The sequence below is a fragment of the Sceloporus occidentalis genome, unplaced genomic scaffold, assembly GCF_023333645.1.
Source record: "Sceloporus occidentalis isolate IW3139 unplaced genomic scaffold, rSceOcc1.0.p SCAF_9, whole genome shotgun sequence".
Classification (NCBI taxonomy): domain Eukaryota; kingdom Metazoa; phylum Chordata; class Lepidosauria; order Squamata; family Phrynosomatidae; genus Sceloporus; species Sceloporus occidentalis.
The window spans coordinates 9,534,531-9,559,543 of NW_028316989.1; the positions used below are offsets into that span (position 1 = coordinate 9,534,531).

At 39.7% G+C, this 25,013-nt stretch overlaps 1 protein-coding gene across 9 annotated transcripts in view; it reads right to left on the reverse strand.

The window, feature by feature from the left end:
- Positions 1-25,013, reverse strand: part of LOC149306854 (homeobox protein PKNOX2) — a 262,919-nt gene that overhangs the window by 77,098 nt on the left and 160,808 nt on the right. For all 9 annotated transcript variants that reach the window (XM_089537725.1, XM_089537722.1, XM_089537717.1 and 6 more), the window contains one exon: positions 15,709-15,817. In XM_089537725.1, coding sequence (XP_089393851.1) covers positions 15,709-15,795 — 87 coding nt within the window. In that variant the 5' untranslated portion in view covers positions 15,796-15,817. The remainder of the gene's footprint in view (positions 1-15,708; positions 15,818-25,013) is intronic.

A 25,013-nucleotide genomic window follows, 5' to 3' on the forward strand; every position in this document is an offset into this window, starting at 1 on the left:
CTATCACAAATAATCAGTGCAATAAATGACTTTGAAATGATAGTGGGCCCAGAATGTAGTCTGTTTATCGCTAAATTTAAAACCTCGCTTTTCATGGCCAATCTGCTCTCCTGTGGAAAGTTACGTAAAATTAAAAACTCCCAAGCATCAAACAAAACAGTTTAGGATAAAACCCACAGCAGCTTAAAATATTTTAAAACTTTGGCCCATGGGTTGCAATACAGCCATATTCTCTCACCCCACTAACATAGTTATTTTTTAAAAAAGCCTGAGGTATGATGTGGGGGGAAAAGAGTATTTGGGACTGAAAATCTATTAAAGTACATGGCAGACCAGCCTACCTGAGACAAGTAACCCATACAAAAGAATGCCACCAAATGGGTGCTGCCAAATTGTGAAATGGAGGAGCCAATTTGGAGAATCCTCATAGGCATGACCCCAGATTAGTATTTAAGACTAAGGAGAGCCAAGGTCTAGTCCCCAAACAGCTGCAAAAATCACCCACGACAGTTCCCAGAATTCCATAGCACTGAGTTATGGTAGTGAAAGTGTGGTCCAACTGGATTATTTCTGCAGTATGTCCTAGACATACAGTATGGGATTTAAAGGCACAGCCTTGCACAGGTTTGTCACATCTGTGGCCTCAGAAGAAGAGAACAAGAAGCTGGCACAACATCATACTTTAGTCCCAGCAGAAGATGAGAGAAGAGGTAGTACCTGCTGGACGTAATCCCCTTCCCTACTACCATTCTCCTTTTTTATGCTTCCTGTTTTATTTCGATTGTAAGCCCGAGGGTAGGGAACTATCAAATCAACAATTTGTAAGCTATTCTGAGAGTCTATTTGGCTATAAATGTTCTAAACAAACAAACAAACAAACAAACAAACATGGAAATCATAAAGGAGGAAAAAACAGAAACAGCTGAATTGAATGGTATTCACAAATTCCTACCCATTCACAGAAGTATGAACCAAGACAATGGCCTCATGGTGCACTGCATATATTAATACGAGATTCTTGCTACTGCACATGTAATAAAAGGGGAAATGGGGCACATGTGCACGGCGGTGTGGCGGTGCACGCGCCACAGGTGCACGCGCCATTCCTTTTATCGTCATGTGGCTTCCGCATAAGCTAGAAGAGCGATGTGTATGGTGCAGTGTATCACCCTATCTATTCAAACTTGTATGCAGAAAATATCATATGCAAAGCAAGTTTAGACATGAAAGGAGGAGGAGTGAAGATTGGAGAAAGGAACATTAACCATCTAAGATATGCAGATGATACCATACTACTAGTAGAAAACAACAAAGATGTGATATAATTACTAAAGGAAGTCAGAAAGGATAATGCCAAGGCAGGTTTACTGCTGAGCATTGCAAAACCAAAAATAAGAATCACAGAGAACTTACAGAAATTTGATCTAGAGAATAAGGAAACTGAAACAGTTAAGGGTGTCCTATACCTGGCTCTAGCATTGATCAGAACTGGGATTGCAGACAAGAAATCAGAAGAAAACTAGAATTGGGAAGGGCAGCTATGAAAGAAATAGAGAAGATCTGAAAGTGTGATGGTATAAAACTGAAGGCTAAAGTCAGGATCATCCAAGGCATTGTAATTCTCAACACTATGCAGAGATGTGAGAACTAGATAGTGAAGAAAGCCAATAGAAAGAAAATCAGTTCGTTTGAGATATGGTGCTGGAGCAAAGTGCTAAGGGTACTGTGGTCCAAAGGTACTGTGGGCAGTGCTATCCTTAGCACTTTGCTGTGACCAGACAAATACAGTTTGAATGTATTCTGATTTAGAGTTTGAAAGTAAATTGTTACAAATAATAATTTGCTTGCAACTGAATCACTTTCTGGACAATCATAAATCATAACAAGGGATTGCATTATGATTACAACAAAACAAGAACTAACTTTACTCTTTTTGTGGTACTTGTTACTTTTATATTTACAGTGTATCTATGGCCTGTTTTGGTGTGGTTTGTACTGGTTTGTACTTTTAACATTCTGGTGTGCATTTTTTAAAATAAAAAACCCTTCACTATATTTATTTACATTTAATCAATTGTAATTAATTAATATTCTCCTTTTCTATAGCACTCTATATTAAACTAAAATTGTAATCAACTACTTTTAAGTAGTAGTTTGACTGTAAAAGTTGTGTGAGATGTCTGATCACCAGGCGTCACTGATAACCCATTTGAAAAGAAGATGCATATTTAATGTATTCACTTTTCAGAACTTTATTCCCTAAACTTCAAGGACAAAATAGCAGGGAAAAACTTTGCTCGGAAATGCTTTAATTTCTTATAAAGTAACATATGAAGTGCAGGATTTTTATGCAGATTCACAATTTTCAAAAGACCGACCCTCCTGTGCATTTGAAGAGATTATGCTCAATATTGCTGGCCCCTAGCAGAACTAGAAGATTATTAAAGCAGTTACTCTGCTCTCAAAGGATGTTTTTCCCATTGCTTCCTCTTTATTTTCATAGAATATAGCCCCCCCTCTTCTTCTTTTTTGCTAGCCAGTTCTGTTGCTCTTTGAAAAGCCCTGTCAAACAGTCTTTCAGTTGGCAAAGAAGCATATTTATGCTAAGATACTAGAGTAGCTGTGCAAACGGCATCCTTTGGAGCAGAGTCTGCACTAAACAGATATGCTTCTAAAGTATAGGGGAGCAGGTAGCTCAAGGTCCTGTAGTCCAACCCATATACATTTAGCTATTCACTTACATCTGTCTAGATTGCAGAGATTCTAGGAGAGGTAGAAAAGCTGATGCCTTGCAGACGTTTTCAACCACCAGCTCCAGTTAGCATGGCCAGTACTTGGGGAAATAAAAGAGTCCCAGTCTAAAATATCTGAAGGATGTCATCTTTTTACCCCTGGCTGAGATTAAATAGGAGCAAGTGTAAGGCTACTAATGCTTCTTTAAGTCAAATGTTTTGGAAATATCAGTAGCTGCCCCAATCTGGGTGGAAGTAATTACATGAAGTTGGCACTAGAAAGTGATCTGATATTTATATCCTGGTGCTTCTCTCCCCAGTCCCCTTTCTGCCAGTTTCCCAAACCCATCTTTTCTTTCAGCCAAGAACTGCCCAAGTTAGATCATATACACTTGCTTTAAGCACTTATCTAACCTGACCTGAGATGACTCTTGGGACAAGTGTGATTGCATGTCTTTCTCCCTTTCCTCTGCAGGACAAAAAGGGCGCAGAGGTCATTGGGATATTTAGTTTTCCCAAGGGCTACTACATGGGGGAAGGAAGTCAGGGGATTTAGATTGCTGGCAGAGAAGGAGAATATTCTGGATATCAGGGAGGCAGAAGGCAGAGCGTAACTGACTTGAATGCATATCCTTCCACTCTCTTGATTTGGCAGGGACAGCCCCAATTAATTTACTGTTTCCCCACATTTTCAGCTGCTTTAAAATGTCCCCGTTTCTCTTTCCCCTTCCACTTCCCCCTTCTGTCCTCAGCTTATTTCCATTGCTGCAAACTGTGTTCAAAGTGCAAATTTGCACTCAGTTAAGTCAGCAGAGGGAAAAGGAGTGGATGAGTGGAATCTTCCCAGTTGGTTTAGGCAAAATCAAACTGCTGCAGCCTCTCTTAGCTTGTGTGTTCTTCCTCTTTGATAAGTTTTGCCATCTTGACCACACTCTGATATTGTTTGGCCACATGTATTCCTCTTTTTACTTATGAAATGATGGAGAGTATGAAATTACCAAATGGATTCGGAAAACACGCTAAACTATTTCCTGTGTTTGAGTATTACTTCTGAGCCAATCTGACTGATTTTAGCTGGGGAATGGGAACACATCTTGTCTGTCATTACTTTCTATTTCATTTTTTTTTTAAGTCTTCTTCCAGCACCCTTTTTTGTACTGGTAGAGAAATGCACACAGAGTTTGGTGGGAAAGAATGGCAATGATGAAGCCCTTCTAGTGTAAAAAAAAATCCTTAAAATTCCCCTTAGGAATGAACAGTTAACTACATTTCCCTGCTGCCTCTTTCTGTCTCCACTTTCAGCTGCCTAAGCAAGAAAGAAGTCACACTCAAGGAACAGCTAATGGGAAATGGAGCTGCATTTTATAAAACACCACGTCTATTCAACTTAATGTATTGGAGCTGGGGTGGGGTGGAAGGGCAGTGGTGAAGGAAGGAACCAAGCGGAGCAGCGGAGCGAACAAACGATGACACAGAAGTTCCAAAAGCCATAAAAACCCCCACCAAGGTATCATTTGTGCAAAGTGACCTTTCTCACCAGAGGGACACATTTAAGAGATGAGGATAAAGAGGCCCGTGTGACTTTGAAAGTGGCTAATAACAGGAAGATTTTCACTCTATCCTAGATGAGAGGGCAAAGTAGCCTTTGCAGTGTGGAGAACCGTACCTTGCCATATAACTCAAAAAGCCAGAAGTAATAAATATGGGTTCTCATTCTCTCTCTCTCTCTCGCCTTCATAAAATATACATGTATTTCTCCCCTCTTCCAATTTTCTCTCATACTATTCTAGGATTATTGGTATGTCTTCACTGGAGGAATTCTCTTTGGAGGATCATCTTGGAGGAAAAGGGATCTACAAGCTGGACCTCCTGAGAGACCTTCAAGTTACCCAGAAGATCTCAGGCCCTTGATCAAGTGAGGGTTTGGTGAGTGGACAACTAGATCAAGCCCAATTTGGGCCAAGTCAGTTGTCCACACATCAAAAGCCATGCCGCTTCACTCTTCTTTGCACTGAGCAGTGCAGGGAAAGGGGATGGTCTCTCCCTGGAACTACTACCACTGCTTCACAGTTATCCATTCTTCACTACCTCCTCTTCTATTATATTAATTTACACTACAATAGCCCTCCATCCGCCACTGATTTAACAGAGAGAATTATTGATCTTTGGGTTAATTGGAATGACACAAGCATCATTTCCTTCAGAGGTCTATAGTTTTCTTCTGTAATGTTATCCTGAGATAGTATTCTCTGAGTTGGCTATAATGGCAGCCACATCCACTGGGCCGAACTCAATGTGACAGCACAGTGTTGCCCACATGGACCAGCTAGTCCAATGCTGCATCGACTCTGCTGGCCTGTCCCCTGTGGATGTGCCCACTGCTGCCTCTTTGCCAACAGAGCTCCATGGAGGCTGCCCACCCGAGTGCACTGCCACTTCTACTGAGGGTTGAACAGGGTGCCCATATGATCAACAAGGAGGTGCTAGAGGGACCTCCTCTCCTAGTTCACATGGCTGAATGCCTCCTGAAAATGTCACAGCCAGTGATCCAAACACACACACACACACAGAGCATTGCTGGCTATGACATATCCAGGAGGCACCCAGCCATGTGATCAGGGGTGGGTCCTCTAGTCCAGTGGTTCTCAACTTTCCTAATGCCACGGCCCTTTAATACAGTTCCTCATGTTGTGGTGACCCCGAACCATAAAATTATTTTCATTGCTACATGCAAATATGTGTTTTCCGATGGTCTTAGGCGACCCCTGTGAAAGCGTTGTTCGACCCCCAATGGGGTCCTGACCCACAGGTTGAGAGCAACTGCTCTAGCCATTTCTCAATCACTGGGGATTCTAGGAGCTATAATCCTAAAAAGTATCATTCCCAAACTGTTGTGGTATGGGACTTGTAACTTCCTCATGAGAATATGACAGAATTGTGTGCAAAAAGCCTCTCAAGTCTTCCAGAGAATTTAGCTCATTTCTTATTAAAAACACTCTCCATTCCCCCAACTTGGGCTCAGCATTTCCTGAACTAACCCACACTATCCAATTACTTATCACATCGCCTGATCTGATGAATGTTTACTCAGATGTTAATGTCACTGATTTCAATTAGTTTTTCAGTTAACCACGCCTAGGACTGCAGTCCAAATACTTCCTATTATCACTTCCCAATAGTTATTGTTAACATGTTTTCAGAGTAATTGTATGTAAGTAAATGGGCATGTGAGTATGAGCAAAAACCTGTCTCCTTTAAAAACCATAAAAATGCTTGACCTGAAGTTTCTATTTCAGGATTTTAGTTCACAAACCCCATTAACTTTCATTTGGAGCTATTCAAAAAGGACAGAACTGTCTTTCACGCCCACCTCTATAAATGTAAAGTGGTTGATAACATGCTGAATGGCTAACATCTAAAATTTTGTTGGAGTATTATTACCAAGAAAAGGGGTTGTCTTCTAGTTTAAAAATTCTTAGTTGATGACCTTCCCTTTCATTGATTAATCAATTACAGTTAAATAATAGTTCAGGTAACCATTTCCTCAATACAGTGGGCCATTTGTATTTCATAGGGTTTGATTCCAGGATCCCCTGCCCCATGGATGCCAAAATCCATAGGTGCTCAAGTCTCATTATATACAATGGCATAGTAAAATGGGTCCCTTATATAAAATGGCAAAATCAAGGTCTTCTTTTTGGAATTATTTTTTGTGTGTGGATATTTTCAAGGCGCAGAGGGTTGAATCCATGGATGCAAAATCCATGGATACTGAAGGCTGGTTGTATAACATGTCTTTTAAAAATCCTGATGTTGCTTAAATAAATACTTAAAATATGATTACTTAAAAAGGTAACCAGATTTACCGGTAATAGATTTTTCAAAGGACAGCACATCTCTGTGCTTTCTTTTAATTTCCCTACTACGTTAATGGACAAAAAAAAAACGGTCTCAAATTAAAATCAGTTCCTGCTTTTTGATTTGTCCATTTTATTGTTTCAAAGAAATTCTATTGTTTCAAAGACAGCTTCGAAGCATGTGTACAGCTGCAACACTAATAGATATTGGGAATGGGGTACCTCTGGCCTTCCATTCCAATAGGAAATGTGGCCATCATATCAGACAAGAAATGCATTATCTACATATGCTGTCATTTGGTCATAGGTTTAACATAGGGCATTTGATGCTCTCTCTCTCCCTTTCTATACATAGAGAACAATCCTCTAATCATAATCATTTTATATTTACTGCAGTCTAGAAAGGTAACTTGCTGAGTTACTTGATACTAATACATCATCATATGTTTACTATTGCACTACAGGAAAATGCTCTCTGGTTCCCACAAATGGCCAGTTTAGATATTGAGCCTTGGAAAACCTGAAAAAAATATGAAGTCATTATAAAGTAATCCTTCCCAGCAAAAAGCAACCTCCATATGCCCCTTTCATGCCATTGCTCAGACTGAGTCAGCAGTCATACTCACAAATGAGAAATGGCCAAACAACCCATTCTTACGCTACTGAAAATTTGTGAATCACTGCCATTGCGGTTACTGACAAAACATAACTCTATTTCAAGTCATTACTACCCTAAAAGCAATTATTTCATAGCTTTGATTAACTGCATATATCCCAGTACAAAACAAAGAACCATGTTGAAATAAATATACAGATCTAAATCATACAATACAAACAGTTGTGTATATCTGTGTATGAAAGTGGGGATGGCTCAGGTAGGTGGATGAAGGTTAGGTACATAATGTGGTTTTTTTTTGGTACTATGGAAAAATAATAGTAAAACTGAAATACAAAAAGGGAACATTAAATGAGCAGGGGAGCATGAACTTTCCTGAAATGAATTACTATGGGCTTCTGTTTAGACTTATTTTAGGAATCTTTAAAGAACCACTTAAGTTATAATTGAACATTTGATAGACCTGAACCTGTCAGTTAAAGCCTTCCGTGAGGATTCCAGATGACTCTGGCTATTAATATATAGTTCTGTCTGAATCCACAGAGCATCAGAGGACATGGCTCAAATCCAAAGGGCAGAATTTATGCAGAGAGCAGATCTTTTTAAAATAAATGCACAGAAATAAAATGCTCAAATGCAGGCACTCTGTGGCTTCAATAGATGTGTTTACAAAGGATGCAATCAATAAGATTTTATTGCTCTTCCGCCCAGCAGAAATCCACACAGATCACAGGGCCAAATAAATAAATATAAACATCTGATTTCTATGCCTATTGCTCTCTTCCCAGACACTCCTCTGTCAATGTTGTCCCAGAACAACATGCAAGTCCCTGTTTTGTGTCCTTATTGTGAATACATAATACTCTCTAGGCAACACTTATTACTGAACAAATGGAATAGCTTTATTAGGGGCAAAAGGCAGGGATGGACCAATCTGTCTATTTTACTTTTTACAATCTTAGCACTTTTTCAAACTCAAGTTCATTGTGCTGTGCTTCCTATCAACTTGTAACTTCTTTAAAAGTCTGCATGAATATTTATAAGTATTTATGAGCACTAAAATATATCACACATACAATTTTGCCAGAAATACACATTTTAAAGGACTTTTCTTCCAATGCGTGTCCTTTTTTTTAATGCTATTTGCCAGATGTACTGTACATATTCTCTGTAAAAATAATAATAATTAAAATTAGAGAACTGCATCACAGAATTCATGGAAGCCCCAAACACAAAGATAATTGCATATTCTGTATATTAATTCAGACAATGTGAATTAGACCAGTTTGTGTTAAAGTGTGAATCAAATTAATTTCTTCCCCATCCCTACCTAACAGACATTCCCAGACGAAGGGAAAGGTGAGTAATCAGATGCAGCAGATAAAGGAAAAATCACATAGTAATACCCCTAAGAATTAGCTTAGGATGAGAGAAGGACTGTAACTTCACAGCAGGGCATCTGATTTTCATGGCAAAATTCTCTAGTCCCATCTCTGCCAGTTCCAGATAAAGGTATTACATAACAGATCATGGGAGCTGCAACCAGTCAGACTAGAGATACTAGGCCAAACTAAGAGTTAGTTTCCCCTGGCATCATCTTATGAGTATGCTGATATGATGATGTGCCATAGCTCAGCAGTAGAATTTGTTCTTAAAGTACAGATGGTCTTAGGCTTTTTCCAGGTCCATGTCTCACATCTGAAACCTTGGAAGACTGCTGCCAGAGAGTGTAGATAATATTAAGCTTGACCGATATTAAGCTTGATTTGGCATAAGGCAGCTTCAAATGAATCTGCAGGGTGGTACTTGCTGAGATGGATTTGCTACTTCTCATGTGTTAACTGCTCTGCTAATAATCCAGTGAGACAGATTGATGGAGCATGGCTATGTTTTCTTCAGCATGACAAAGGGAGTAAGTGCTGTCAGTTGTCATTGTTTCACCAAATGTTCAACTTTATTTTCCCCAGTATGGCCATGTATAGCACCACTTTTATTGCCGCCATGGCAAGCTGCAACAACATCCAAAAGTTGGCTGAGGGATGCATGGTAAAATTCTTGTATTGCAAAGTAAAGACTTCAGCATCTGTCAAAGTAATCACATGCCTACTTCAGGGTATATTTCCAAGTTCCCTCGACTTGACCCATCTTTACTTGTATGTGAATTAGCCATCAGGGGCTTTCAAAGAAAATGAATCTGATTTCTCTTGGGGAGGGAATCACATTTCTTCTCTACAGTCTTACATTTCTTCATAGTTTTCCAGTGATACCGCTATTGCCATAGATCTATTACTAGACTCTAAAGCTCCATTACTGAAATGCTGGTGGTGCATTTGGCAAATCCTTGGCCAACCCAGAAACGAACGTTTGGAGCAGTGATTACTTTCTCCTGGGACATGAAAGTGTTTGGCACAGTGACTAGCCATGGGGCTCCTTTCAGCAGCTGTGATTTGTTAATCCATAGTATAATGTGAATTAAATTAGGCTCTTCACACTTAACTAACCCTCAGTCTGCATTCTTTTGTAACTCCTGAGGTTTCCAATGCAGCTAACAGCTAATCCCCTTCAGCCCTAAACTTCTCTCAGCTGCTGGCTTGTAGCAGTTATGGAGGGATTCCAACAATTCAAGGCCAGTAAACTTAATCCTAAAGCTGTTAGGCTCTTCTAAAATAATGAGACCCACCAATTTAAAGCTGTTAGCCTTAATTAACAGGAAAGGAGGCATTCAGGTTACGTGCTGAAGCATAGGGCTTAGCCAGAAAGCTCTGTTCTGTTGCTTAGCCTCTAGCTTCCTTGTGCTCTCCATGGTGACACTAGTATTGAAAATATCAACATATATCTTGCATTTGGAAGAGCAAGACAATTAAATACAGTGCTTGTGATCAGTCTGTATGATCAGCTAGCCACTGGATTCTAAGAAGGTTTGGGGACTTGAAAGTGGCTGATGCTCATGCTTCTTTGCCACTGAGCTGTGCAGCCATTATTTCATTTATACTCTGCTTTCCCCACAAAGCTGGGATCATAAGTGCTTTACAAAATAGGATCAAAATTAAGAAAAACTATGCAGTAGCCTCCCCACCACTGATGTTAACTGGTGTGCATTTGGTAAATCTTTGGCCAACCTAGAAATGAATATTTGGAGCTTTCTCCTTTCACATGAAAGTGTTTGGCACAGTGACTAGCCATGATGTCACTGTGTCAAACACTGTGCCAAAGGGAGTGCTTGGCCCTCTCCTTTGCCATAGTGGAAATCTCCTTGTGAACAGGCCTCCGCTGCCACGGCAAGCTGAGAGGGCCCAAGCGGGTGTCACTCATCTTCTGAAAACATGAGTTATGAAGAAAATAGCATTAAACTGTCAAGAATTAAACTAATTAAAATACTGACATAAAAGCAAATACAGTGGGCCCTTGGTATCCACTGGGGTTTGGTTCCAGGAGCCCCCATGGATACCAAAATCTATGGATGCTTAGCCCCATTAAATGCAATGGCATTATATAAAATGGCAAAAGCAAGGTTTGCTTCTTGGAATTTATAAATTTTTGGAACATTTTTAAGCCATGGATAGTTAAATCTGTGGATAAAGGATCTGTGGATATGCAGGGCCAACTATAATAAAATTAGCACAGTAAAGAGCCCTTTCCTTGTAAAACAATCTGTTCTCAAAGACCTGCTGAAATAAAGATCTTCACACGCTGATAAAAAGACAGCAAAGAAGAAGCCAGTCTAGCCTCTAGAAAAAGGGAGTTCCAGAATCTGGGAGCAGCCACCTACTATTTCTTGAATGAAATCCACATGTTAACATCTTGAGTGTCAAATGTATGGTTTGCACTGATATGCTTCTCCCACTTAGAGAACATACACACATGCAAGAAAAACTGCTCAGCATCTGTGTTGACACACAGACACACATATACATGTTTCAAGATTGCATCCTTGCCTTGAGAACTGGAGAGGAGGGTCCAGGCCCAGAGATCTGGGAACCCTGCTCAGCACAGTTCTCTTATGCATTGCATTCAGTGTTTGAAATTGCTGTTTTAACTGTTTCAGAAATGAATTTAAGGATTGTTTTTAAAATCCTTGAATCCAGTTTTGAAGCAGTTAAAAGTGTTTAACGGTTTAATATCTTTTTATCTATGTATTGGTTTAATTGTTATTTTATTTGTTCATTGTCTTGGAAGTACTTGTGGGCTGGGAAGCAATACAGAAATCTTTAAAATAAATAAATAATAAATAAATCATCCTTTCTTTTTTCAACAAACGTTTATTGGGTTGGGAGCATAGAGTCATCTCAACATTTTCAGCAATCACATATGCATAGTAATTATCTTGGGTCATATTTATCCCAGTTTTGTCTCAGTCAGGTCTTTTCTTCCTGGGTGTCTTTTAATTGCCTTGGTCCAAAGACTATAAATCTAGAGAGAAAGGGAAAAATTCTGGTATGCTAGGCAGTATGTTCTATCCATAAAAAAGGACTTGCCAGCCACAAATAGATTAACAGTGGTATGGAGTAATGCAAAGCAGACTATTACTGCGGCTGCAGTGTCACCACCATCTATTATAACAGTATTTTTTCTTTAAAAAAGAGGAAAAGCTAGTTCATTTATATGTTTGCTCCACATGAGCGATTAGCCAAGTTTTCCTATATATGTTTAATAAGGTGGTGCCCTACTCTTAGGAGGCTAAGATCAGGAACAAATAAAGCAGCTCTATATTGAGATAAACTAGACAAATTCATGGAGCAGAAGTCTATCTATGGTTGCTACTAATGATGGCTGCATATGTTCTCCAGGATCAGAAACAGCACCAGCCCTATCCTTAAGCAAAGGAAGATAGAAGCAAATTTAGGGTGTTATGAAAAGAAAGCAAATTTTTGATAGACCACAAGCTAAATATGTGTGACACGGCTGCCAAAAAGCCAATTCAATTCTGATACAGATGCTATTCCCATTAAGTTTCTTCTTGAAGATAGCAATTTCAGCAATTTTCTTCCTGTGGCAAGAAAGTCTTCGAAAACCACACCATTTTGGGAGGCTATTCACAATTCAGGACTTATTGTGTGCAAAATTAACACATGGTGGTTTTGCTCAGAAAACATTTCTGTATGGAGAATACTATTTCAATACATAAATACTAATTCCTACCCAGAAAATACTGTTCTTGTTTTTTTGCAGAAAAAAAGCCCATTTACAGCATTTTCTGTGCAAAAAAAAGAGTTTTTCTGTTGAAAATAGTATTTCGATGCAGAAATATTAAGTCCAGCAAAGAAAATCTTGTTTTCTATGAAACTCAACAAATATGTGAATGTTATGCAGTATTACAGTATTTTCTGCACAGAAAACAGCATTTTCTGGGTGGAAAATAATATTGCAAAGCAGAGGAGATTACTGCTTCTATTAGACCTCACCTATACTAATGTGTCCAGTTAGAATGATAGAATCATAGAGGTAGGACAGACCATAAGGTCCATCCAGTTCAACCCCTTGTCCTGTGGGTAATATACAATCAAAGCCTTCCTGACAAATGGCCATCCAGCCTCTATGCTCCATATCCTATTCCCTGGAGAAGCAGAAAATAAGCTTGCTCTATTCTCAGTATAACACCCCCTGCCACCGAAATATATTTTGTGAGTTTTGGTCTAGCTTTCTAATCACAGTTAAAAGTCATTTTGAATTCTAATCTTGTCCTCTGGAGTATTATCAACACCTTTTAATTTAGTGTCATCTGCAAATTTGATAAGCATGCCTTCTATTCCATCATCTAAGTCATTAATAAAAGATGTCGATAAAGATGGTTCCAACCCCTGATGTGGATCTCTCCACAAAGTGAATGGCGAGAAAAACAAACAAACTAGAAGAAGAAGTTTACATGTATCAACCCAACTTTAATAATTTTCTCCAAAAAATTGCTGTAAATCAGTTATTTCATGTTGACATTTTCCTAGTGACTGTCACATAATCATTGTTCTTGAACAGTGAGACTAATTTTGCCATGTTCATGTGACACTGAACTTGAAAGACAACTCTAACTATCACAAGAATCTGCTCTTGGCCTCTGGATTAAAAAGTACCGAGGCCTAAAAAGTCAGTAGCTCAAATGTTAGTGGCCCAAGGGCTTTGCCAGGATCTACTTGGTTTGGTGCAGGTATGTGTCACAGTCTCTGAGAGACTACAGCTGTCTTTTATAGGCCTGTATCTTTTACAGTTCTCCAAGGAGAGCATTAATTTGGGAATGCAGAAGTGTCTCCTTTCAGCTGGCCAGCCTCCAGCTCCCACCCAAAACCCCCTTGAGCTGTTTCCTCTCAAGTAATGTAAATGCCAACTTAAGAATGCCTTTTCTGCTCACGCCAATGTCTGGAAAGAAACTGCCTCTGGAGTTCCATTTCTGTATTTTAAGATGGCAGCAAAACCCGGTGAGTGGCTGTTGCACATAAGAGTGGAGGGATGTGGTGATTGGGGAAAGGAGAGAGGAATTACCTTTGAGCCTCTTTCTTATTCTCCATGTATGTTGTGTGAATACTATAAATGTTGCACTAGATGTAGAATACTTCAGACTCAATGTATATTCTAACCCGGCAGATTTTGTGCAATGATCAAAAGAAGTGGCGCCAGAAAAATATGGTAGCAGTGTGAGGAAGGGATGTACTGTTTATACCTGTGTATAAGTCTATAAATTTTAGTCAAAACATTGACCCCCCCCCAAAACCCTAGGTCGACTTGTCCATGGGTCAAAGTTAATACAGCTCAAATCCTATTCAATTGAATGGGGCTCGTGCTCACGGCATGGGAGACGGTGTGCGCCATTAGCACACACACCATTCATTCTTCCATCGCGCGACTTCCGCGTAAGCAGGAAGCCACATATGGGGCACCCACCTATAGTGCAGGTGCACTGTACTTGTCCTTTAACAAAAAGGAACCATCCCCTTCTCTGAATAGAGTCACAAAAGGTGACAGCTTAGTTCATCCTGGGAGCACCAAAAGATGCACTGACCACCGCACCACCTCTGACCCTTTTGAATGCCTGCCAAGGAAAATGGTGGTGGTGGCAGCCCTTTGCTCTTTCTCCTCAAAGAAGCACTGAAAGGAATTGGACTCTGAAAGATTTGAATAAGATAGGTGTGTAGGTTTGTCAGCTTTTCTGGATTAAAATCAGGCAAGGTTAGTACATAAAAGTTAAAGGCTGTAATCACTGCTAATGTAGTCACCATTCTCTTTGCTTTGCCTTTTGATTTTGACACGTGTGCATTTTCTTAAACCCGTTTGTGCCTGGTCACCTTCCCCACCATTTGCCATAGTTCCCTCTTCATCCATCCAACCTTTAGGGTGAGGACAGTGAGGCTGCCAGAATTTTCTACGTTCTTCAGCATTGTTTTCCTTTTCTTTGCCCTTTATATCCTTTTGTTACACGCCTCTACATTTGGTATGACCCTCACCCTATCTATGGTTCATATCAAAAATCCTTAATTTGGGGCCCAAAAGCTTCCTTCGACTTACAATTGAGTATATACAGTAATTCTTTGCTAATTTATCTCAAAAGAAGCAGTGCTTGATATTAGCACTTTTCTTCTTGGTGAAAGGAAGTGTTTGAAAATTATGCAATTTTTGAAGGCTATTTGCAGGTTGGGTTGTATGTAGTATTTTGTGCAGAATTAACGTGCAAATTGCATGTGGGCTTATTGTGCAGAAATAACATTTCTGTATAAGAATTCTCTGTGTAGAGAATAGTATTGCACAGAATATGTGCACAGAAATATTATTTTTTGGACAGTATACATTCTTTCCTGGGCAAAAAAAAAAAAAAAACACCTTGCCTTCTACACAAAAGCACCAATGTGAATTTTGCACAAAATAAATTCTGAACAACAAATATTCATTTCAGTCCAGATCCTTCTCACCAGAGTTTCTGGACATGTTTTCCAACCATTTCTTTAAAGGTGCTCCTTTTCAGAGTTCCAGTTTGCCAGGGCACTCTGTTCCATTTCCAATCCCTTTGCTTTCCTCATCCTGGTCAGTAACAGTTATCAGCATCCTATGCCAGGGAGCATGCCTAATGTTTTTCATAAGGATTTTTTGTCTATATCTGTAACGTTTCTGTTGGTTAGTGAGGTGAATTTTAATCAATTGATAAGTGAGTTCCAATTAGTTAATAAAAATGAACAGCTTGTATATAGTGACACCAACAACTATGAAAAATAAAACCATGTTTCATCACCCTGAATAATGTTAGGTCAGAACTACAGAACAACCCATTGCATCAACTGTTGAATGGTGATGACTCAGTAGATTTAGCCTAGCTGAGACTAAAAATATGATGGCGGGAAATGTCTAGAGAAGTAAATGAGTATAGAAGTAGAACATGCATATACACACAGGGAGACCAACTTTTCCATGCTTTGCTTCCTTCCTTTTTGTCTTGCAATACTTAGAGGTGCTCTTCCCCGAATAAACAACTAAATACTTGCCGCCAAACAATGAGGCATGGAGGAAAATGCTCCAGCGCACTCACCTGTTGTGTTTCTTGGTAAGGGGGAGGGGGCACAGTCTGTGTGGCCATCATTGTCAGAGCTGGTACTGGGGAGACATGTTGCATCATGGGATTGATTCACATCTAGGACCTGTTGGTGGCAGAAAGTTCAGCTTAAATTAAAGAACTTATTTTTCTTTAAAAACACCCTCTTGAAGTGATGCACTCACCAACCCAATTAATTCATCACCAATATAATAGTAAATACATACATGTCTATCACCTAATGGCTGGCATCCTGTTAAGTAACATATGCAGTATTTGTCACACTACGCACTCAGAGTGGACAAGGCACAATAGGGATATCCAACTCACAGTGGCATAAGCTGGAGTTGCTCATGCGTACAGTAGTACATTAAAGTATACAGAGTAGCATGTGAATGCATATTGCCTTCACGCATTCTCTTTTTGTATTGCAGTTGCATAATTAGTAGTAAGCCATGGGCACTGGACATTGATCCACATACATTGTGCAGTCAGTATAGGGGTTGTAATCCCACTGCTAAATATTTCCACTTCGTCGAAACTATGTCGGATCTTGGCCAATGAGTGCAGCAGCATCATTTACCTAGATGTCATAAATTGACTTGAAAATGAGCCTTTGCATCATGTTACATCACCTCAAACATGAGATATTTTTGCAGTGGAAGTTCTGATTTACAGAGCAGTGTGCAAACTAGTCCAATATTTTCTGAGACGCACAAGTTCTTCTGTCAGAATGATGGCAGAATAAAATATTGGGACTTCATTGTCTTTCATCAAGAAAGAAGAAATCTCCCTGGCTTCCAAGGTCTGTTTTAATTAATATCTAGGGTACCAAAGCCCTTCAGGATTATTCCCTTAAGAGTCAAGTTTAAATTATCTGCTCCTGCTGATTCAAAGTTTAATTTTAAGCAAGAGAGGCTCTATGTCCTTCTTTTTAAAAAGTGGTTAAAGGCTCATTATTTTTAAATAGCTTCTCCCATGGACACAGAACCTGTATAGAACAAAATAAAACTAAGTTCTGTTAAAAGTTGACAACTGAGAAACGAAGGAAAGGAAAACAGAAGGGGAAGCGAACAATAATTTTGATTCGAACAACATTTTTGGTAAAGTACCTACACACATTATAAAAGCTTATTTTCATTCTTCCTCCAAGGAAATTGGGGTAGAATGCTTTGTCCCCACTTGCTCTCCACTTCATTATCACAGTAATCCTTTGAGGTAGGGAAAACTGGGAGAGAAGGACTGGCCCAGTATGACTCACCTTGCCTTATGACTAAGTGGAGATGTGAGCTGGGCTAAATCCAGATTTCTTCAGTCTAAGCCCCACATTTTAGCCCAAAGACAGACTACATGGTACACTCTGCATGTTTTCAACTGTGAGTCTCACGATCCATCATTATTGGACATGATCACTGAGGCTTATTGGAGGTAGGGCCCAACATCTTGAGTAGGGTTCCAGTTGCCTGTCCCCTGCTCTAGCAAAACACAAAACTGACTCCAAAAAAATACTGAAGTGGCAGTTTTATGGGGAAATTATGATTTGTTACATTATCAAGTGGTCTTTCCCCAAGAAATTCAGAGATGCATTTTTAGTCTTTATAAAGAAGGTCAACAACAGGATGGTGCCCACATACAGAAACCAATAGGATTGGCAATTGAATTTTACTTCAACACTGTAAGTGACGAAGCATCCACCAACACACTTGAAAGCAATGGGCTACATTAGGTGGTACAGAGCAGACCATGTGCTCACGTGGCACCTACAGGTCTGCCACAATTTCAGCAGTCACTGCTTAAACCTCATTTTGCCCAATGCCAGGGCCTGACTGTATTTTCAATTGCTATTTACTTAAGAGTGAAATGAAGCCTCCTGGTAAGAGATGGTGGATCTTTGACTACTATTTGATGGGAAGAGCTGTTACATTAATAGCTTACTTCATGAGCTTTCTGGAGGCAGGTTGTTGTCCCTTATGATTAAGAGGATGCTAGCTTAGATCGGTCTTTGGACTGATCTAGCAGGTCTCTCTATACAGTATCTTCAGTACAGTGCATCTGATTCCCCTGGGTATTAAGTCCTTAAAACAACAACAACAGAGTTCTCTCCATTATTTCTTCACTGTGTGCAAATGCTTTGTATTCTTTCCTTTTCACTCCTCTTTTGTCCCATCCCCCTGTATACTGAAGTTTTCATAGCTTTGGTGTTGTTTATGCCTCAGATCAGAGAACAATTTTGATGATTATTAATAAAGTACATTTTGAAAACAGGCTCGGGAAAAAAAAAAGAATGAGCTCATTAGAGGAGCGTTCATTAGATCCTGTTGACATTAAACCCATTAGACCAATTAACATTCCATTAAAATGGCACAGAGCCTTCCTCAGAGCATCAATGAGTTAATTCTGTATGATAGTAATTGCTCTATGAGTGCCCAAGAGGTGTATCCTCAAATGCTGGAATTAACAACACACACTCCCTCCTGAGAAGAATAAACCAGGACTAATTGCGAAGCTTCAGGGCGCTTGGTCTCAGCAAAACAAGAGACTCAAGCAGCAGCATTTGGGCTAAATCGGTGACCATACCAGATGTGAATGTTCCTTTGGCTGCTTAAAGGACACAACATTGATTGGAACATTGTTAACAGGAAAAGGAAGAAAGGCTGTAAAACAGCATGATGGACATATGAGTGGGAATCATGTGGTCCTCCAAACATTGTTGGATTGCTACTCCCAGCAGCTCCAGTGTACGTAGGTGAAGGAGAGAGAATGAGAAAGAGAGAGAGATCTGCTTTCAAGACACTTCCAACTTATGGCAGACCTATCATGATTTGTTCTTCTTGCCACAATTTGTTCACAGATGCTTTGACATTGCTTTCGTTTTAGGCTGAGAGTGACTCCGCTCTGGTGCCACAACAAACTACAGTTCCTAGATTTCCATAGTATTGAGCCATGGCTGTTAAAGTGATGTCAAACTGGATTATTTCTGCCTTAGAGAGAGGAGGGGGGACCTGATGCCTCCCTTCAGATATGTTTGGATTTCAAAATTCATGACTTCTTGTCACCACATCCAAAGATAATGGGAGTGGCTGTCGAGCAACATCCGAAGGGAGGGCCACAAGTTGCTAAGGGGCCAAAGTCCTGTGTGCCCCCCTAGCCTCATCCTATTCAGATGACACAGGCAAATACCTTTAGGCTGGTAATTCTCATGCAACCCCCCCCCCCATGGCTGGCATCCTGTTGGTGAGTCCCAACTAGAGCAGACTTATTCAGTCAATTGTTAAATAGAGAATCAACATGGAGATAAATTGAATGGATTTGATGAGTTTATCCTAGTGAGAACAAAAAGCGGATTTAGTCCCATATGTACTCAGAAGTATGCGCAAATAACTGTCAAGGGATGTGCAGAAGTATTTGATTTCTCTATAACAAGGAGGAAGCTGTGGAAACATTCATCCTGACTTTTGAACACAAAATACTTGAATATTTACATCCCTACTCCAGGGTTATAAGCAGGATTCATTTTGATCCCGACTGGGAATCTGAGGTATTCTCTGCTGGGCTTTCACCTTAATACTAATTATGCTTTAACCTGCTTAGCTTCCAAAATGAGGTGTGTTGAACATGATATGATGTGGCATACAATATAGACACCAGAATATTAAACAAGGCTTACAGCTTTCCCACATACTAGTCCAGCATTTCTGTTTATTTCCTGGATCAGTCCAAAGTAGTGTTCTTGGTACTGAAACTTTTAACTGCCCAACCTTGGGATATCTAAAATACTATACTCTCACACATAACTGGATGCCCTGATCTGGCCTTTCCTGGTTCAAAGGGGCCATAGAGAGGTGTCATCTGCAAATCTGATAAGCATGTCCCCCTATTCTTTTATCCAGGTCATTGATAAAGATGTTGAATAGCTCTGGGCCCAGGACAGAACCCTGTGGCACCCCACTGGTCACTTCCCTCTAGGATGAAAGAAGCCATTGCTGAGCACCTCTTGGGTTTGACCAGTCAACCAATTAAAAATCCATTTAACAGTTGCATTGTCTAGCTCTCGTTTTACTAGCTTCTTTGCAATGCTATGGGAGGAGGTGACACCATGAATTGCCGCACCAGGGGATGCTAACCCTAGTGATGCCACAGAATGACACTGGGAGAAGCCGCAGCAGTTTGCTTTTGTCTGAGTATACAGCGAAGGACAAAACTCTACTCCCTCCTCTTCTCTTTTCCCTGCAGTTTTAACTAAATGCAAACAATGTTTGCACTTTGAACTCAGTTTGCAGGAATTGAAGCAACTGAGAAGAAAGCGAGAAAGTGGGAGGAGGAGGACAGAGAAACTGGGACATTTAAGAGCAACTGAAAAAGCGGCATAGCAGAGGATTAGTGAGAAATGTCCCTGTCAATTCAGGGCAGTTAAGAATATGCATACATTAGGCAAGCATGCATATTAAACCAGGAAAAAAGTGGCACAAAAATGGATACAAATTGTCATGCAGATTTTTTTGGGTTTGTAAATGTTGTAGTCTAATGTAGAAATGGAACAGAATAAACTAAGAACTGGAAAAATTAAAAGAAATAAAATTCTCAGATTTGCCCATTCCTATCCAACATAATGAATTGCCATACATGCTGAGCAACACTTTAAATCACAAAGTAGGATTTTCAGAGATCTTCTTCAAAGCCAAAGGAACTTAAGACTTATTAAAAGTGAGGGGCAGAAAAAATGGGTGTTTTCTTTTACTTAGTAGGTGAAGGGGAGGCAAGTGGAGCAATGAAACTCAGGAAACAAACACACACTATTTCATACAAAAAGGGGAAGCTAAAAGTCAAAACAATCTTATTTCTTATCTGTTTGGTTATATGTTATGCAGTGAGGCCGGAAAATGAATGCAAAGGGAGTAGCCATTATCAAATAAAAGAGAATGGGAGTGGAAGCATTCTTCTATGGGAACAAATCTCCTCCAAGTTAATACAACAGATAGAATTCTATACGTATCTGGTTTTCAGGCACTGTTTTCCTTTGGGTTTTCTTATTGTCGCATTGAGAAAAATAGAGAAAAACCAATTTCTTTGCATGGAGAACTTTTCTCCCAGCAGAATCTTGCAGTAAAAATATAGTTTTCAGATGAATGTGCTCAGATGTATATATCTCTTCAAGGGTAATGTTGAGTAATACCATTTGTTTTACCACCATGAATGTTGTTGTCAGCTTTCTGAATAGTGACATAAACAGACAGAAGTGAAATGCTGCTTGGCTGGAGCTCAAAGAAATATTTCTCATCAAATGCAACTCAGCATGCCTTTCCCAGAAATAACCATTTTGGGATCTAACATTTCTCTGAGCATCTAGGAATCAGGTTTTAAATATTTTATTTTCCTGGGCTTTTAGCTAGCAACATCATGGTTTTCCATAGGCGGATACTAGTTTGAATTTTGTTTCTTGTCTTTTAAAAAAAAGATTGTTCTGAATATTTATATTGAACTTTCCAGAAGTGTATGTATTAAGTTTGTAAACTGATTCTGAAGACACTGCGGTGGGAAACAATTTATTTTAGATAAACTGGTACTCCTAATGGCAAATCTGTGCTTCTGGGCATTGAGAACTGGAACCTGAATGGGGCCCACTGAAAATCAAGAGGAAAATGTGCTCAGTTTTACTTATTCTCAAGGGAACCATGAACTTTACAGGATGCAAAACTGTCTAACAAACAGATGTGGCTGAACTTTCCTCAGATAGCCCAATAAGCACTGAGATCAGGGGTTTATCCCATGAATGTCCCAGAAAACCCGTGTAATTACCTGAAACGATTTCACACGACATCCCACAAAACCCACCATTAAAGTGGTCATAAAGAAGCATTAACGTGCATCTTTTTACTTTCGGGATTTCGGGGACAATGGATTTCTGATATCACTTTATTTGTGCAATTGCGTGTGATAATCATTCGTGCAATTATACACCATTTTCGCTTTATTTGCGGGATGCTTTAAATGTGCTTTAAAAATTAGCTCCAGTGTGATAAACTCCATAGATTGTAAAAGGTGACCTTCCCAGTCATTTGGGGCTTTGCATATCCCAGAAGGTGGCAATATGGCACACTGTTTAATGATCTTGTGTATCATAAATGTGTTCCCTAAATCACAGTCCCTGCGCACCCCAGCTACTAAATCACAGGCTGCCTCTCCCAGGATTTACAGCTCTGGATGTTTTTAGAGAACTGAACATATAGTCAAATATAAAAACAAATAAAAATGAGAGACAGCTGTTGCTGATAACACTATATTTATTTTTGGGACACAAATTCGCATTGCTGTAATAAATATGCCGGCAACAACATTCTGTTTGCTAGAAAGATTTGGGCAGCTCTCTCTCATTCTAGCTCTCTCACTGGAAACCTACAGCTATGAATCTTGAAATAATGGTGTAAAGCTGTCACAGAGTTCATGTGGTGTATCCCAAATACACACACACACACACACGAAGTTCTGCAAAATCCATGAAAGGGTAAAAAGAGCTATGCTTTTTTTTGTGAGGTATGGGTATGTTTGTGAGGGATCACCTTGGTCCAGAAAGTGGGCATCCATCCATCCATCCATCCATCCATCCATCCATCCATCCATCCATCCATCCATCCATCTCCTCCATTTCTTTCAGGCTGGAACTCAAGGCAGCTTACAAATATTACTCTTTGACTACAGCACTGTGAATTCTCCAGCAAGTATGGCAGGTGGGGTTCAAGGAGTTGTAGTCCAAAAAACTAACATCTTATGATAACCCCTAACTGGTTTAAAGAGCAGAAGACCAAAGTAAACCAACACAGGTCAGATTAGTTCAGGGCATAGCTGTTTTTACACAAACTCTCAGAGATTGTGTAGAGAGCCTGTGTGGTATAGTGGTATGAGCGTTGGTACTATATCTTTGGGTTCAATTCCCTGCTCTGCCATGGAAACCAACTGGGCGATCTTGGAGAAGTCACATACTTTTAGCCACAGAAAAGCCCATAATAGGCTCACCATACGGTCACCATAAATTAGAAATGACTTAAAGGTACACAACAGCAACTCTACATGGGGACTGTATAGCACTCACATAGTGTATCTCTGCATATCTCTGATGTTGGATATCAGCTGATGTGTGAGAAGGTGCATTACCTTTTCTAGTTCATAATTTCATAATTTCTGAAGTAACTATGAACTGAATCCAAGTTTTGACAGATCTCACAATCACTTTATAGTGAGCATATACCTGACTCCACAGCCAGCACAAGCCTTCCATGCAGCCACCAATCATCCATTCCCATTCAGTGACCATGGTCAAAAAAATTGTCACCAACAGCATTCCAATGCTAACTTCATTTTTTTTGGAACTAAGAGCTGATTCATGCAACAAATGGATGAGCTGTGGCTTTGGGAAGGGGAAGTGAAAAGCACATGTTGGAAGAATTATGACCTGAGCAGCTTTGAACTTGGCAGGCTGATTTATCCCTGAACTTCATCATGGGAATTTACATAGCAGTCAACTAGACATTACTGCACTTCCTCTAATAAAATATGTGTGGAGAGGCTCGCTGTCCAACAAGACTTTAGTTATATCCATTTAGATCTTTCACTAGTCATTAAAATGGAATGGACAGATTATATCAGTAGAATTTAAGCTCCATGGTCCCTATTTAGCAAGGTAGGCCCTGTACTTTGGCCCTTTGCAACTCATTGTTCTTATTTTGTCCTATTTTTGCATCTGCGGAGTGCTTCTGAATGGTTGCTAGTGATTTCCTGCATGGCAGGGGGTTGGACTGTATGGCCCTTGTGGTCTCTTTCAACACTATGATTCTATGATTGTCATTCTTCAGAATATAGCTCTTCCTGCTTCAGTACTTAAATATGGGTTAGGAATGGATGCCCCATATCTCTGCTTACTTACATGGACATGAATAGTATTAAGTCTTGTAGTGGACAGTCTTCCACTCCACCCACTCCAACTATTGTGGTATATTTTGAATTCTGCGCATAACACATTGTAGAATGATACCCAATAGCCTTGGGGCACTTTGAAGACTAAACAAATTCAAATGGCTTATGTTTTTATGCACTACAACTCAATTCACTTTTTGATTATGTATTTATTTTTCAATTAGTGAGAGTAAGGCTATTGGAAAGAAAAAAATATATGATGGGGATAAACCATTGCTCACTTATACAGTACATTTTTGCATGCTGAAGGTTCTGTGTTCAAACCTTGGCATTTCCAGTTATAAAAGAATAGGTAACAGGTAATAGGAGTCAATTTGAGTCCATCTGAAGAACTGGAGTTTTCCAGATGTGCCAGTGATGGGCTAGAATGATCTGGGAAAAGGCAGCTTCTTTGCATACAGAATGTGGAATTTTTATGCAACACTGCAGTTTGGGATTTGAAAAGTAATCCTTCATAATATCACTAGGATATTATAAATATGCCCTTATTTTCACATGGGAGAGGTCAGAGAGTCTGGAGGCCACAATGCAGCTTTCAGTACCAAAGCTGTAGAAGCCAGGAGGAAGACAGAAGCAACATTTACTATAGAGTCAGATGAGTTTGACTTTAGTTCTTCGTGCAGAAAAATAAATAAATCTTAAAACACAGCTGGTTGACCAAGTCCAGAGCTCTTTACTGACAGTTGTTCAGATTTAGCCAACAAGTGACCTCCAGAGAGCCTTCCTCACCCTGAACTCAATTCATTTACAGAAACTGCCGCACTGAGAGAAATGATCCTCAGACCCATTTTGTGTTTAGTTTCCATTGATTAATGGCATGACTTCATGCAGCAGTAAAAATGCCCAGTTGGAACATAAGCTGCTGAATCATTCAGAGGAGAATACAGTTGAAAGAGCTGACTGCAAATGCCTCAGAATGGCATTTCTTTGGAAAACATGCCACTCCAAGTTGTATAATAGTTAATATAATAAATTGTACTCATTCAGTCTCTCCTTTCCTCCTTCCCTTTTTGATCCACACACACATTAGCACATAATGGCCTGGGTTCTATTGGTAGTAGTCTCACAAGACAATAATTAAATATTGAATTAACACTCATGTAAAACTTATTGATTCAATGGGTCTACTCAAGTTGTAATTACTAATAGGATTCATGTCAAGCAGTGCTATGCTGGATCAGAGCATGGACCTGTCTAGTCCAGCATTCTGTTCACAGACTGAAAAAGCAGATGATTGTGGAAAGCCTGCAAGCAGACCCAAGTAAAACAGCACACTCCCACATGTGTCCCACAGTAACTAATGTATATACTGTATGTATGTATGTGTACCCTGC